We start from the raw sequence: 15,334 nt of genomic DNA, 5'->3' as shown, positions 1-15,334 counted from the left end.
AGACTCCTTTCACCCTAATATTGGGGCATACATACCCTCGTGAATTAAATCCGGAGGTGAACAACGCCTAACTAAAATGTGACGCTGATTTGGCCGAGAGACACCCACATCTGAGAATTTTCCGAGAGTAGAGCTGCTAAAATATATAACTCCAAGGTAGTGCTACGAACCAACTAGTTTGTAAAATTATATTTTATACAAACTTATTAGCAATTTTTTTATGAACCAACTAGTCCTTTTCTGTCTATGCTGTTTTTAAACACTATTGTCATTGAAATTATGCTCAAATGGAAGGATTTACTTCCTAAGCACGACACCTCGGAATTTTCTGTTGATGTTTTTGTGGTTGTTCATATCATAATTTATTCCAAACAGCAAACACACACAAATAAAGCAGAAACTATTGACATTTATATCGGCCTGAAAAAATCCATGACTGCACCTTTCTGATTAATGATCTCTATACAAGAGATACATCTAAAAAAATATAATGAATAACAGTAAATTACAACAACAAAGTACCCAAATCCAAAGCTAGCATTAACAACGGCGAGATCGCCTACAGTCTTGTAGTCTCGCTCGAGCAAGGTGGAGTCTTTCAGCATATTTTTAAATTAAATGCTATAAAATAGAATTGAAACCCAATGGGTTACAATGTAAATTGGCCTTGCACTTTAATAGGTTTAAGACTCCAAAGATATAGCTGGTCACAGTAAACCCTGTTCTTCAAATTCTTTTGCAACTGAAACACAGGAACAATAACCAATTGTTAGGATAATGTACATGATATATAAACCAGCTGAGTTAAAAATTACTTGGATTGAACATATGTCCGGTGTCTGACACTTGTCAGTGGACATTGGCATGAATCCAACACTTACGTATTACTCGTGTTTACAAGTAAATGTCGTGTACAAGATCTATGTTGTGTCTTAAAACTTCATATGTACTTTCACACAAATTAGTATTTAAAACAAAACAAACATATTACCTAACATTCACATCTGCCATAGCCTACAACATATTTAATGTGCCATCAAAGGCATAAATCTAGGAATATTAATTTGATACTTTTCATATACTAAAGTTTAACGCATCAATGAATGTCAAATTGTAGATTGAACATTCAAGAGAACAAAATTAGACAAGGGAAAGTCACCTTTCGAGGAGGCAAGGACCAAAACAACTTGCATTGTAACATTGTTTGGAGGAAGATGCAAGCGAAGAGGGTAAAGTTTTCCATTCAAAGGACTTCGACTGCACACAATAACTCCATCAAGTCCGGTTTCTTCCACGAACTTACGAGTCAACTGCTCGACATCATTCCCATTGAAGACTAAGGAATAGCCCTGCACATTCTCATCATCCACGTCTCCATTTTCCTCAGCAACATGGTAGTATATCGTTCTCCCCTCCATCTTCGGTGGCGAACCAACACTATCTGTTGACTGCAAACGTAACCAAACAAAATCATCACAAACCAATGTCTTTGAACAATAACACTAGTCCACCACAAACAACAATCAGTCAATGCTGCCAGTTTCATTTTCTAGATTAAAAAGTGACAATAATTATAAGTTTTTGAATCAATAGTTTCTTGTATAAATTGAAATGAGCTTCTACATCCCATTTACTTCTCGAAAACCATCTATAAACACAAAAAGACATCTTTTTGTAGGTGAAGATTCATCACCTTATTATTTTAAACAGGGTCTAGTTTAAAGTAACTTCCTAATGCAATTAATCAACTTAGAGTAAGCAAGTATATTTATCTGTGCAGCTGTCTTTGTAGCTCAAGCCGCATTTCAGCCGTTGGATACACAATACTCTCACTCGTAAAATTAGTCATCAAGTCAAGTATTGAGAGTTGCAGAAACAGTACAGAATCCAAGTTGCCGAGTTGTAGAAACAGTACAGATTGCCGAGTTGCAGAAACAGTACAGAATCCAAGTCCATGGATCACATTAATTGAGTTAAATTAGTCATCAAGTCAAGTGTTGAGAGTGAAATTAGTCATCAAGTCAAGTGTTAGAGAGTGAAATTAGTCCTCAAGTCAAATACATAATTGAGTACTTAGATCTAACAAATTTTACCCATTCAAAAACTAACTTAACATACAAAATTACATAGCAAAACAAAAGTCCTTCGGTATAATTTCCATTAACAATGAACCATTATCGCGACAAGATTTACAATATTTAACTCCAATCATAACTAATTATAAAGATAAACATGAAACATTCTAAATCCACAGTTAATCAAAATGATGCATACCTCTTGTCTATCGAACCGATTAGATTTGAAAGAAAGCGCCGAAGATCCAAAGTCAAGAGAATCCGAATGAGGAATCGGAGGAGGAGGAGGATTCCCAACATGAATCTCAAGAACATCAACATCCCAAAGAATCCAATCCTGCGTAGCACTCCTGTGAGGAATATCATGCGTAACAGAATTTCTCCAAGGTGGTAACCCACCATTAGCTCTCAGAAAATTACCGTATCTCGTTTTCAGCTTAACCTGCGCACCGTCTCTAACAGGCTCCCATTCAACGGAGGAGTCGAGTCTCCGCGGCAGTGTTTGAACGACTTTGCGGCCGGTGACGCCAAGGAGTAACGGCTGATTGGAGGCTGTTAAGTATTTGCCGTAACAGCTTTTGAGGCGGATGATGTTGTCGAATTCGGGGATGTGTTCGACTGTCCATTTGGCGTTTTTGGATGAGCCGTTGCGTTCTTGGTTGATGGATTCTTCGTCTTCTTCGGCGTGGAGGTATTTGTCGTGGTGGCTTCGGAGGCGAACGGCTTTGGCGCGTTGGAAAAACTCCATTGATGAAGAGGTGAAGCTGTTGTTGTTGTTGTTGGTGGTGGTGGTAGTTTTCTGCACAGAGTTGATCGATGGTTAGTTGAGTTTGTTGAGATTTGAGGGGTCTTTTTTGTTTGGAATTGTGAAAATTGAATTGAACAAGGAGATAGATAGAGCAGAGACCGAGGTTGAATTGTTTAGAGTGTTTTGAAACAGGGGTGAAATGAATGAGTTCAATGTTCCATGTTTTTATGTAAGAAAAGAAAAAAGAGTTGACCACTTCTTTTAATAAGTTAAAAAAAATTGTAGTATTAAATTTATTATTTATTTTTTAATTTTAATTGGATAATTATCCATCCTCCAATTAAATAATATTATATAATTGTACATTATTTTTTAATTTTATTTAATTTTAAAGTGAACTAAAATTTTAGAGTAATTTAAAGGCCATTAGTTTTAGATTTGAACAAATAGATTTATTTGTATTTTCAAAAAAGATTTTTATAAAAAATATTTCTAAAATATTAAAAGTTTTTTTAAATTTATTTTTTATAAATTAAATATTATTTTTGATATTTGATACCTAAATATATATTATTAAAGATAAAAATATTATCAAAATCATAATTTTAAAAAATATATATATATATTATTAAAGATAAAAATATTGTCAAAATCACAATTTAAAAAAAAAATCTTTTAAAATTAATCATAATGAAAAATTATTTGAAATAATTTTAAATTTAATTGACTTTTTTGAATATTTAATATTCAAAATAGTTATAATAAAATATTATAACTTTAAAATAATATTTTAAAAATAATTATTTAAATTAATTTATTATTTGAGATCTTTTTTAAAAAATTCCTAAATAATTTTTAAACAAAAATATAAAATAGTATAAAACATTTTTTAAAAAAATTGAAATAAACTAGTCTTTAATATTGATACTGAATCAAAACTCGCAGAAGTTTAACATGAGATGGGAAAATAGGGTGAAGCGCGTGCCAGATGTAAAAAGAGAATGGCCAGTGAGCGCCAGCCAAGTTGAGAGAACGCGGTGACTTGGTGTATTACGGCTTTGCCAAATTTAAGGTCAATTTAAACATGTGAGAGAAGTGGCATCAGGGTCATTACAATTTTCTACTAATAATATTCTACTGTAGACAAAGTAATCAACAGTATAATTGATTCTCGTTCACAGGTAGATATTGTGAGAATCCAAAGAGTATAGTTGATAAAGATGCCATGGCCCATGGTGGCCTCAAGCCTTGAAAACGAAACTCCATGATCATAATCCTAATACTATAATCATAATTCAGTGTCGTTTATATGTGTTCACGTCATATTAAAATATTATTTAATATTTGTAATGTCAACTTGTTCCTTCTTCAAAAATGATGTTAACTTGTTCATTTAAAACAATAGATATAATTTTTAAGTACAAACAATTTATTTGCACTAATAAATTATGAAAAAATATAAATAAATAATGTTATGGATTTAACATTTGATTAACATGTTACACTCACCTATTAAAATTCATGTAATTTTTATTATGTGTGTGCTTGATTTGGTTTTTTCGGATAAGAACCTATTCATTTATAAATCATTTATTTAAAGTAGAATTTAAAAATAAAAAATTTATTTCAATTATCGTAGATCTCATTTGAAATATTTTTGTTTTATATTTAAAAAACTTTAAAAATAAAAAATAATTTTTCTTTTTCAATTTTTATAAACTAAAATTAATTTCAGACGTAAACATAAAAATAAATATTCATAATTTCAATAAATTATATCATTAAGTTTTTTAAATAATTAAAATATTAATTTAATAGCAATTCTTAATAGTGATTAGTTAGAGATGGTTGTATGGGATAGGTGATGATTGATGGCAGTTAGAGTAATGATTAATGGGGTCCAAGTGGTAGTTAGTGATCATTCGGGTCTTCATTGATTGTTGTGGTTATCAATGGTGGTGACCATAGGTGGTCTATGTGATCAAAATCAAAACTGTGGTTGGAGTGACCGGTGATTCGAGATTCATCAATTTATGATGATTCAAATTTATGTTAATAGTATTCTCTCACGTCTTATAATATGTGCCATATTTGAAATAAAAATGTGTTTTAAAATAAATAATTTATTTCAATTTTAATTTATTTTTTAAAATTTTATCTTATAATTAGTATTATTTTTATTATTCTCAATATATAATAAGGGTAGTTTAATAAAAATATTATTCTATCTTTTATTTATCTCTTTCTTTTAAATATATGAAATGATCAAGTGAGTCACTCATTGTATTGTATGACGAATAAAATAATTGTTATTTAAATTTTTTACATATAAATTAAGAAAGACAACAATGATGTCATAAATATTATATTTTTACTAAACTAATTTTATTAAAATATTAGAAATAGTATATAGAGTAACTAAAAGATATAATTGAAAAAATTATAATCATTACTACATTGAAAAGGAAGATTTGTTAGTTATTTTAAAATAGAGAGAATAGTGATTTGTGATGATCAAATTGTGGTTTTCATAGTCGATAGATAATAATCAACGATGATCATAGTATAGTTCACAATGTTGATGATTTATATAGTAGTTGATGGTGATTTATATCAAGATCATACTATTTTTTCCGTTCCAAATTATAAGACGTTTTCCATCTTTTATGTAAATTAAGAAACATAATAATTATTATATGAAAAAGATAAATTATGAGTGATTTTATAATATTATTTTTCATTTATGATAGAAGAAAGGGAAATTTAAAGAATTAGAAGAAGAAAATAATAAATGATAGAGAAAATTTGAAAAATAAAATTATTAGTATTGCATTGTAATTATAAAGTAATTTATAATTTGGGATTAAAATTTTTAATAATATAATTTACTACCTCCGTTTTTTATTATAATTCATTTTTAAAAAATATTTTATACCACAATATAAGTCATTTTATAATACTAATGAATCATTAATGTTATTTTTTCTATTATATCTTAAATATTTATTATTCTCTCTTATTTCAGTTATGTCAATTTGTATTTTTAATATCATTAATGAAAGATAATATTGTAAAACATTTTTTAATTTATCTTTTTTATATCATAATTATTATATTTTTTTATATATATAAAAAATTGAAGGAGGATAATTTAGGACGCATACAATAATTGATACGGTTTGATTCAAGATGAAATGAATAGATAAAGTGATTCCAAAAGTAGTTGTGGTAATCAATGATGACTAATGATTGAGATGGTGGAAAATGTGTTTGGATTGGAATTATTGGGAGTTAAAACAATAGCCAAATTTATAAAGTACTTTTAGTATGTTTTTTTAAGTTTTCAACTTTAATACATAACTGGTTTGAAATTAAATAAAAAATCATTTCAATCCTTTTAATCCAACACATTTTAAACTTAAATTAAAAATTAAAAACTCACAACTACGAATATTTCACAGTCGCACATAAGACCTAATTTAGTTTGCTGAAAAACTAAAAAGTTCTGCCACGTAGAAAATCTGAAACTAATTCCTTATGAGAAAGAAACCTATGGAAATGTTTTGATAGAGTATTTATTTATTTATTTTTGTAGCACTTAATTTATATTTACGAGGGTAAAAAAGAATGAACGTCAAGTATGTTAAAACTTAAAAACGCACCTCTGGCTGCAACTTTGAATTCCGACGAACTTTCAACGAAGACCAAGACTTCTTCTTCTCAGAAACCAATTCAGAATCGTGAACCTCGTCATCCCCAGAACCAAACGAAGAATTAGAAACAAAACTAACTCTATTCATCAACTCAACATTCATCTTATCATCCACAGCCTCAACACCCCAAAGAATCCAATTATTCGTAGCAGCAGTATAAGGATCATCATGCGTGATAGAGTTTCTCCACGGCGGCGTTCCGCCGTTCCCTCTCAACAACTTCCCACACCAGCTCCTCAGTTTCACGTTGAACCCTTCCTTTATCGGTTCCCATTCGTATTTCCAGCTCAACCCCGCGTCGTATTCGGATTGAATGACTTTGTCTCCGGTCATGCCGAGGAGAAACGGCGTGTCGGTTGCGGTTAGGTAGCGACCGTTGTGGCTCCGAAGCCGTATGTGGTGGGGTTTTGTTTCGACTGGTTCGATTAACCATAGTGCTGTTTTGGTTGCTCCTTTTTTGCTTTGACGGAGGTGGTTGTTGTGGTTTTCGTCTGCTACTAGGTACTTGCCGAGGTGGCTTCGGAGTTTCACGGTTTTTGATTTGTTGAAAAACTCCATTTTAGTTGTGTTGTTGAGGATGATATTGATAAATATATGTGTTTTGTATATATTTATATTGGTGATAAATAATGGTAATAATAATGATTATATCATGGGGAAATAGAGGTTGAACCTCTCTGGAAATTAAGTGGATTTTTTCTTCATGTGTTATTCAAATTGAAAAGTAATAAGGTTAACTATGTAACCCATCTCTCTAGAATGATTTAAAAGTAAAAGTGACTAAATATAAGAAAATAATTCATTTTTAAAAATAGATAACTAACTAATCCCATAAGTTCGTTAAAAAATTTACTTTCTTCTTAATAATATGTTTTGAATATAATTTAATTTGAGAAAAACATATCAGTCTAGTTTATATCCGTCCTCCATAAACCCGCAAAAATAAGGAACGGACTTAATCGAGGATACGAATCTAAAATTTATTTCCGTTCTGAAAAAAAAATAAGGGTGAGACAGGAAAAGTTTGTGGGCATTGCATTTTGTAAATTTAAGAATGCAAAAGTTTATATAAATGATCAGTAAAAGTCCGCAAAAGAAATGGAGCGGAGTAGAGCGGACATATTAGAGAGTGAGACCTAAACCATTATTCCGTCTCACAATAAAGTGTAGGCAAAACGGACATGTCCAACGGACCGGACTCATTTTGTCACTCATACATCAAAGATATAAATTTCTTTTACACTGTCAACCAATAACGAATATGTATTCACTGGAAATTTTAAAGTACTTATATGACATGACAAAATAATATATTTTTATTAAATATAAATATAATTTTTTTTACATTATCTAAAACTCATATAATTTTAATAATAAATTGAAAAAATAAAAATAAGGACATTTTTTAAAATAATATATATTAAATATATTAGAAAATGATTGGTAAAATAAACTAGGAAGTGACAATTTTTTTATATTGTATTCTAAAATATGAGTTTTTGTTTACCAATTGTTTAAGAGGAAATATGTAATAGTAGTGTAATACTATTATACTATTATTGAGGGCTAGTATTCACATGGGTACCCGTGGCCGTCTATCCGTATTTATTAATGCACCTATCTATTAAAATATGATAAAAAATAATAATAAAATGAAGTATATATATATATATATATATATATAATATATATATATATATATAATATATATATATATATATATATATATATATATATATATATATATATATATATATATATATATATATATATATATATATATTATATATATATATATATATATATATATAATATATATATATAATATATATATATATATATATAGATTAATTACTATATATTGTCAATGTAAAAGGTTTTACACCGTCGATTCATCATCATCATCCGTTTATATTACTTTATAGATTTTTGAAATAAAAGTCAAACTTCTTTTAATATCCGACGACTATGATTAGCTGATGGTGTAAAATCTCTTTACACTGTCAGTGTATTTCAATTAAACTCATATATATATATATATATATATATATATATATATATATATATATATATATATATATATATATATATATATATATATATAAAGAGAAGTTGAAATTATAATTGAAAAAGAAATAAATTATACCAAAACTAAATTTTACATTTATATATAATTATAGATTAGTATTCGTGTTTATTGTTTTGTATTCGTGAAATGTCAATGGTAAGGTTGTTTGCAACTCTGGTCACATTCATAGAGGAAACAGAAATTCATATGTTCTTATTGTCAAAGGTGATTCGTATAAGAATATTTTTAATAACGAGTTTATTTCATTTTAATTAGTGATTTAAAAGTAATTTTATAAATATATAGTCGATTTATTAATAGGGATTGACCAGTTGAGTCAAAAGGAAAAAACCTCCACAATATATTAAACCAAGGTTTGGATAATATTAACTCCAAGTTTTATTTTTATTTTGAGATTAATTACTATACACTGTCAGTGTAAAAAGTTTTACACTATCGGTTCATCACCATCACCCGTTTGTATTATTTTATAGATTTTTAAAATAAAAGTCAAATTTCTTTTAATATCCAACGTCTATAATTAAGTGATGGTGTAACCATTTTACACTGACAGTGTATTTCAATTAATCTCTTTTATTTTTTAAAAACAGTAGGTAAAATAATTGAATTTAATTAATAAACCCTAACTTTACACTATCATTTAATCACAAGTGCTGATTTGTTTGAAATATTTAACTTCAACTTTTTTTTTTAGAATAATACATTTAAATGATTAGTATAATGCATTTATAATATAAATTTTGTTATGCAAATAATAAATAGCAATTAACCTTAAAATAATTTTATATTAATTTAAGTAACACTAATGGTCATGTTATAACCACAAATAAAAAAATTAAAATTAAATATATATTGTATAAGAGTGCGATTGTTTTAAGGTTAAAAAAATATATGTTTTAAGAGTAGGACTATGTAGTATTCCCATATTTGATTTTAAGTTTTAAAGAATTATTTCAAGATACTTTTTATTCTCACTAATTATATTTTTACATGAATCTTCTATTTTTATTCTAAAATTTAAAAGATGGGAATATAACATTCTTATGGAAATAATTTCAATCAATTATAACTTTCAATTACCAATCAATTTTTTTTTATAATTTTAAATTAAACAAATTTACAAGTATTCTTAGAAAACTTTAATTTCTATCAAACACAAACACATAAGTATAAATAATATTTCTTGAAATAATAATTTTAGAAATCAAGAAATATGATTTGAAACCTTAAAACAAACTCACCCTAAATTATGAAATGGTGTTTTTATTATTAACTTAACTCGTATTTCTACTCTTACATGTGTATGGAAAGTTAGTGTACGGAAATTTAACCATTTCAATGATTAATAAATATAAAATTATATAATTAATTTTATCTTGAAACAAACTTTTGATATAATATATATATATATATATATATATATATATATATATATATATATATATATATATATATATATATATATATATATATATATATATATATATATATATATATATATATATATATATATATATATATTAATGATAAAATAAAATTTGTAATTGTTCTGTATGAGAGTTATGCTTAAGCTAGGAGGTTAAACTCCAAATGTGGTGTTGTAAATCTCTAATGATATGGGTATAGTGAAACGTAAAAAGTCTCAACATATCTATATCTAGAATCTCACGCTCATAGGAGTTTTTATCCTTAAATTCAGTGGGTTGTTGGGTCTTCTTCCTAGCGTTAATGGGTATTTATTTATTTGGCTTTTGATTGGTCCAAAACATAATCATATAAGTAAGTTAAATTATTTTTTTATTCTCTTATTTTATTTCATTCACTAAAATAATTTTCATATTTTAAATTTAAACAGTTTTTATTCTCCTCTCATATTTGTGCACTAAAAATTAAGAACATGTTTATTTTTTAATAATATATAACATATATATTTTTTAAGGTTAATATCCAAATTAGGGATGGCAAAACGAGTTTTGACGAGTCGGGTCGGTCCGCACACTAGCTAAAAAATAGCGAGTTGGGTTGGAATTTTGTGTCCGCTTATCCGCTCACCCCGTCCCGCTTTAAACTCATCACGTCTTAAGCTCATAAAAAAAAGGCGGGTTGGTCCGCCAACCTAATTATCAAACACTTGAACTATAATTTTGGAATACTTGTTGATGATTCTATTTTATATATTTATTTGTGAATATATGCAATATAAGTAAAATTTGTTAAAAAGATGCTTTATAAAAAAAGTATTCTAAGAAATAAGTGAAAAATCTAATTAAAATGCAAAAATAAGCCTATTAATCTATTAAAATAATGAAAAATAAATATAAAAAAAAATAGGCGGGGCGAGCTAGATTTTTAAGCCCAACTTCACTTGACGGACTTGCCCGTCCTGCCCCTTTTTTGGCGGACTTAAGGTGTGGCGGGGCAGATTACCCGTTTTTCCACCCCTAATCCAAATCACTCATTGTCATATGGATCTCAAAAAATATCTCTTTAAAAAAATACAAGTTCTCCTTTATTCTTTAAAGATTTTCTTGAAAAAGTAAATACACAGAATATATCTTCCAATAGGGGTTCGAACTCTAGTATTTAAACTAATTAATTTTTCAAAAAAAATATTTATACGGTAAAAAAGTTATAACTTTTTAAAATATTAATTAATATTTATTATTAATGTCATGTTAAAATAATTTAAAATTAATAAATAAATAAAAATTTAACATGGAAGTGCCACATTATAAGATTTGTTAATTGATTTTGGTGAAGTTTTTTTTTAACTGGATTTATTAGAATTAATCCTTTACATTAGGCCTTGTGGGTCTCCTTGTTGTTTTCTCTATTGATATACTGAATAATACTACTCTTAAAGTCCATAAGGGTATTTAAGGCCAATCGAGTTAGGGATTCTATAGATAGCTTTTATTGTTAGCGTTGCATTTGTCTTCCTCAAGCCTTCTCTTTTTCTTTATGTATTATGATATCATGTCCATCATGCTGTTATAATCAGTTTGCACCTAGACTTCATCCTCTTTCATTCTTTAGCTATCATTAGAGCATTAATCAACACTTGAATTTCCGTTGCAGTCACGTTGTTGTACCTTTCCCGCTTCCAAGTCGCTTCAACCTTCTTTTCACCCTTTTTTCGTTTTTAAACACATCTCCCAAGTTCCATTCATTTTTGGTATCGAGGTTAGCATCTATGTTGATGTAGATCTTTTTTTTATTCCAAGTTTCGTTCTTATCCTCTCTGATTTAATTATGGTCAGTTAGGTCATTTCTCTTCCAGATATTATCATGCATGTTATCAATTTGGGTTCTGTGCTTTTCACCGTTGTGGTTATTGAAGGGTATTTGGCTCAGATTTGTGTTATCATCACCTTGATGACTCTTTCATTGCATGCTATTTTTTGGGGTTTTTCGATCTTCAAAATGGAGGTGAGTTTTGTTGTTTGTTCTGAACTTCTTTCTTTTATTTTCATTATCGTGGTGATAATTTCTACTATCTTCTTTGAGATTCTGTGTTTTGGATGTTTCTTCTCGTAGATTATGTCGATCTCCTTTCTCTAAGCCTTGTTTGGTGTTACTACCATGCTTCATTTGACCACTATGATTGCTTAGCCTCAAAAGACTTTTGGTGATGACATTCCCTTTCAACTCATCATTTTCATTCTTCTTTGATTTGTACATGTTAGTTATGCTCTGATTCTTCTCACTTTAAGTTGTGCTCTCTTTTGAGTTATTCTTATCTATGACATCTTGGACACTTCAAAATAAGAAATTATGCATTTTATTACAGATACATTTTTCATATATGCCCCATATAGCAGTGAGTGACATGGGTATTAACCATATCTTTTATCTTTAAAGCCACGATGGTTTTTTTATCATGTACTTTATAAAAACACAATGAGGATGATCCTGCTTACCAGGATGACCACAAAAGGGTTTTTGTATGTTGATTATGTGAAATTAGTAAATGATTTACCAACCCAAGTCATGACATATAATCTTAGATCACATTAATGTCAAGCTTCATTTAACATCATTTGATCAAGAGAAGGGAAAGTTTGGTTCCTAATTTCAAAGTTAACTTAAGTGTGGTTCATGTGTTTATTTCCATGCCATCTCCATCCAATTTTCAATTAATTATCAAGATTTATTCAAGGGACAATCAAGTTTTCTTCATTTGGTATTCAAGTGTTCATCATTGGGCCTTTGTATGCAAGAAATGGCAAGAAATCACAAGATAATACATGTTTGGTTGACCTAAAATCAAGTATGGCATGTCACTTGGTTCAAACACCATAACTATCTTATTTCTCAATATATTTGGAATCTACTTTGAGCCAAATGTCACATATGAACTCCTCTACAACTTTTCTTCAAGGGTCAAACATCAATTTTTCTAATAAGTCCATCAAGTTTGGAATTTTCCAAGATGTCCATGTGTGCATAAAAGTAGTCCCAAGACCTGGTCGACCTAATGCCTGGCCTAGAATTTTAGGTCACGACCCAAACTTTCCATCCATGTCATTTTCAACTCAAGCATCCTTTTGATTTGATTATTTTTTTAATTTGATTCTTCACTATGAGGAGCTCATTTGACACAAAGAATATCTCAAAACACACGAGTGGATTTCATTTGGCCTAGCTTCAAACATGGTGCCATGGACTCTGCTTCTTGCACAACTTTCAAGTCATGAATTTCATGCCATTTTCAATTTGGGACCAACTACACACGTGCAACTCATTTGAGGATCTAGAACGCATCTGAACAAACTTAAAACTACTGATAGCCAAAGAAACTCTAAAACCATTTGAACCTGATACCTCAAAAAACCAGTTAACCATTTCTTTGATTCAAGCTCTTTTAGCTTCGAATCATTGCCTAGAATCACTCATTGACACCTTCTAAAGTTGGGTTACGTGAACCCTCATCATTTCAAACATGTTGATTAGATGATCATTTGATCATTTTTTTACATTTTGGACTAATGATAGTTTTATCCCTTGGTGTAGCATATGTTTGGGTTTTTGGACTTGATGATAGACAGTCCCTTGTGATGACTTGAGCTCGTTTTCCAATATCTCCTTATTTCCATCTCTCTTCTTCTTTTGTTTTTAACTATTGTGTTACATTGTTTTAGGAGAATAATTTTGTATCATTTCTCTAACATGTTTGACACGTAAATTGTTATTGACCGGTCTCAGATAGGTGTAACTTCTAGATAAGTCCACTTACGATTACTTAACATAATGCTAAATTACCCCGACTTGGTTGAATCCTCATTAATACTAACATTGACATCTTAATTGTGCCCACATTTAATATTTACTGTTATTTCTTTACTTTTATGTCACTTACATTCATGTCATTTACATTCTTGCATTTTACTTTCTTTTTTTCTTTTTTTATGATTTCTTATTTCAAAAGAACAAAAACATTATAAAATGGCTAAAAACCTAAAAAGCTTTAATCTGATCTTATGGACTTTGTGTTACTATCCCTTGCTTGAGGAGTATTTCGGACTTTGGATCTTAAGACTTAGTGTTTTCCCTTTCTTGGAGTGGTATCTGAGACCTTATGATCCCTCTGGACCCTTTGATCCTACATTTAAGACTTGGATTTTTCTTTATGGCTTTGTGGTTTTGTTGTTCATCTTGATCTTTTGATATTCATCTGCTTATGTGTTTTTTATCTTGTGGCTCAATCCAAAGGGAAAGGAATACTTGTTTTGACCAATGTCAAATGCTTGCTCCATCTTGTGGTTAGTACACTTTGTTGGTTCTAAGTGTTGGCAGCAATTTTGGTAAAACAAAGAGTGTTCACAAGATGTTATGTGTGATGTCTTAACATAAGATATCCTATGTACCTGCTGGAGTTCAAGAACATAATCATGCAAGATTGTTTCAGAATGTCATATACAATGCCATGGCTTCTGATAATGTGTTCCTGCTGGAGTTAAAATGGAAAAACATAATTATGCAGGATTGTATCAGTATGTCATACACAATGTCATGGCTTCTGATAATGTGTTCCTGCTGGAGTTAAAATGGAAAAACATAATTATGCAGGATTGTATCAGTATGTCATACACAATGTCATGGCATCTGATGTTTGTGTACCTGTTGGAAGTTATAAAAGGAATTATGGAATTATGTAGGATTTTTCCAGGATGTCAGACCCGATGTCATGACATCCTGTACACAGAACATTCAATGTGAATGTCTGGTGTTTTGTGATTGCACAATTAATGGCAATCTATGTATGATTGAAGATCTGATTTGTTGGCGCATTCAATCATAGATTACAACCTGATTTACTTATTTTCTAAGGAGATCTAACCAGCTGTTATGAAAAGATTTAATTGGAAAATAGATTTAGGGTTTTCAAAATGTCCAAGCCCAGCTGAAAGCTTCTATAAAAAGGGACTTGGAAAACCTGAATTTACACACAACCAATACTGAGCAAAATATAGAGAGAGAGCTAGAATTTATGTCTGTTTAGTCGTGAGACTTGTAAGCCATTCAAGTCATCTTTTGATGATTGAATTGGACTGATTTGTGGTTGTAATTTGTCACTCTAAAGCTGTTAAGCAAGAGTGTGTGTTTACTTGATCAAAGCTGTGAAGCAAGATCAAGTGTGTGTCTTCTAGATCAAAGTTGTTAAGCAAGATCAAGAGTGTGTCTTCTTGATTGAAACTGTGAAGTAAAA

The 15,334-nt window shown here is 29.3% G+C and overlaps 1 protein-coding gene across 1 annotated transcript; it reads right to left on the bottom strand.

Annotated features, from left to right (window-relative positions):
* Positions 1–389: 389 nt before the first annotated feature.
* Positions 390–7,160, bottom strand: LOC127137176 (uncharacterized). Its single transcript, XM_051063661.1, has 4 exons — positions 6,486–7,160; positions 2,275–2,895; positions 1,160–1,448; positions 390–742 (listed from the first exon to the last, which is right to left on the bottom strand). The coding sequence occupies exons 1-4, from the start codon at positions 7,092–7,094 to the stop codon at positions 708–710; spliced, it is 1,554 nt and encodes a 517-aa protein (XP_050919618.1). The 5' UTR covers positions 7,095–7,160; the 3' UTR covers positions 390–707.
* Positions 7,161–15,334: the final 8,174 nt, after the last annotated feature.

The sequence above is a fragment of the Lathyrus oleraceus genome, chromosome 4 (assembly GCF_024323335.1).
Source record: "Lathyrus oleraceus cultivar Zhongwan6 chromosome 4, CAAS_Psat_ZW6_1.0, whole genome shotgun sequence".
Classification (NCBI taxonomy): Eukaryota; Viridiplantae; Streptophyta; class Magnoliopsida; order Fabales; family Fabaceae; genus Lathyrus; species Lathyrus oleraceus.
This window is presented reverse-complemented; position numbering and strand designations above follow the sequence as displayed.

What these genes read in the sequence shown, in the direction of transcription:
- LOC127137176 (XM_051063661.1), bottom strand. Translation starts at nt 7,094, where the DNA reads ATGGAGTTTTTCAACAAATCAAAAACCGTGAAACTCCGAAGCCACCTC. An exon ending in ATTCAAAGTTGCAGCCAGAG is followed by an intron (nt 2,896 to 6,485) that starts GTGCGTTTTTAA and finishes AAACTCAACTAA; the next exon opens with CCATCGATCAACTCTGTGCA. An exon ending in GGTCCTTGCCTCCTCGAAAG is followed by an intron (nt 743 to 1,159) that starts GTGACTTTCCCT and finishes CCTGTGTTTCAG; the next exon opens with TTGCAAAAGAATTTGAAGAA.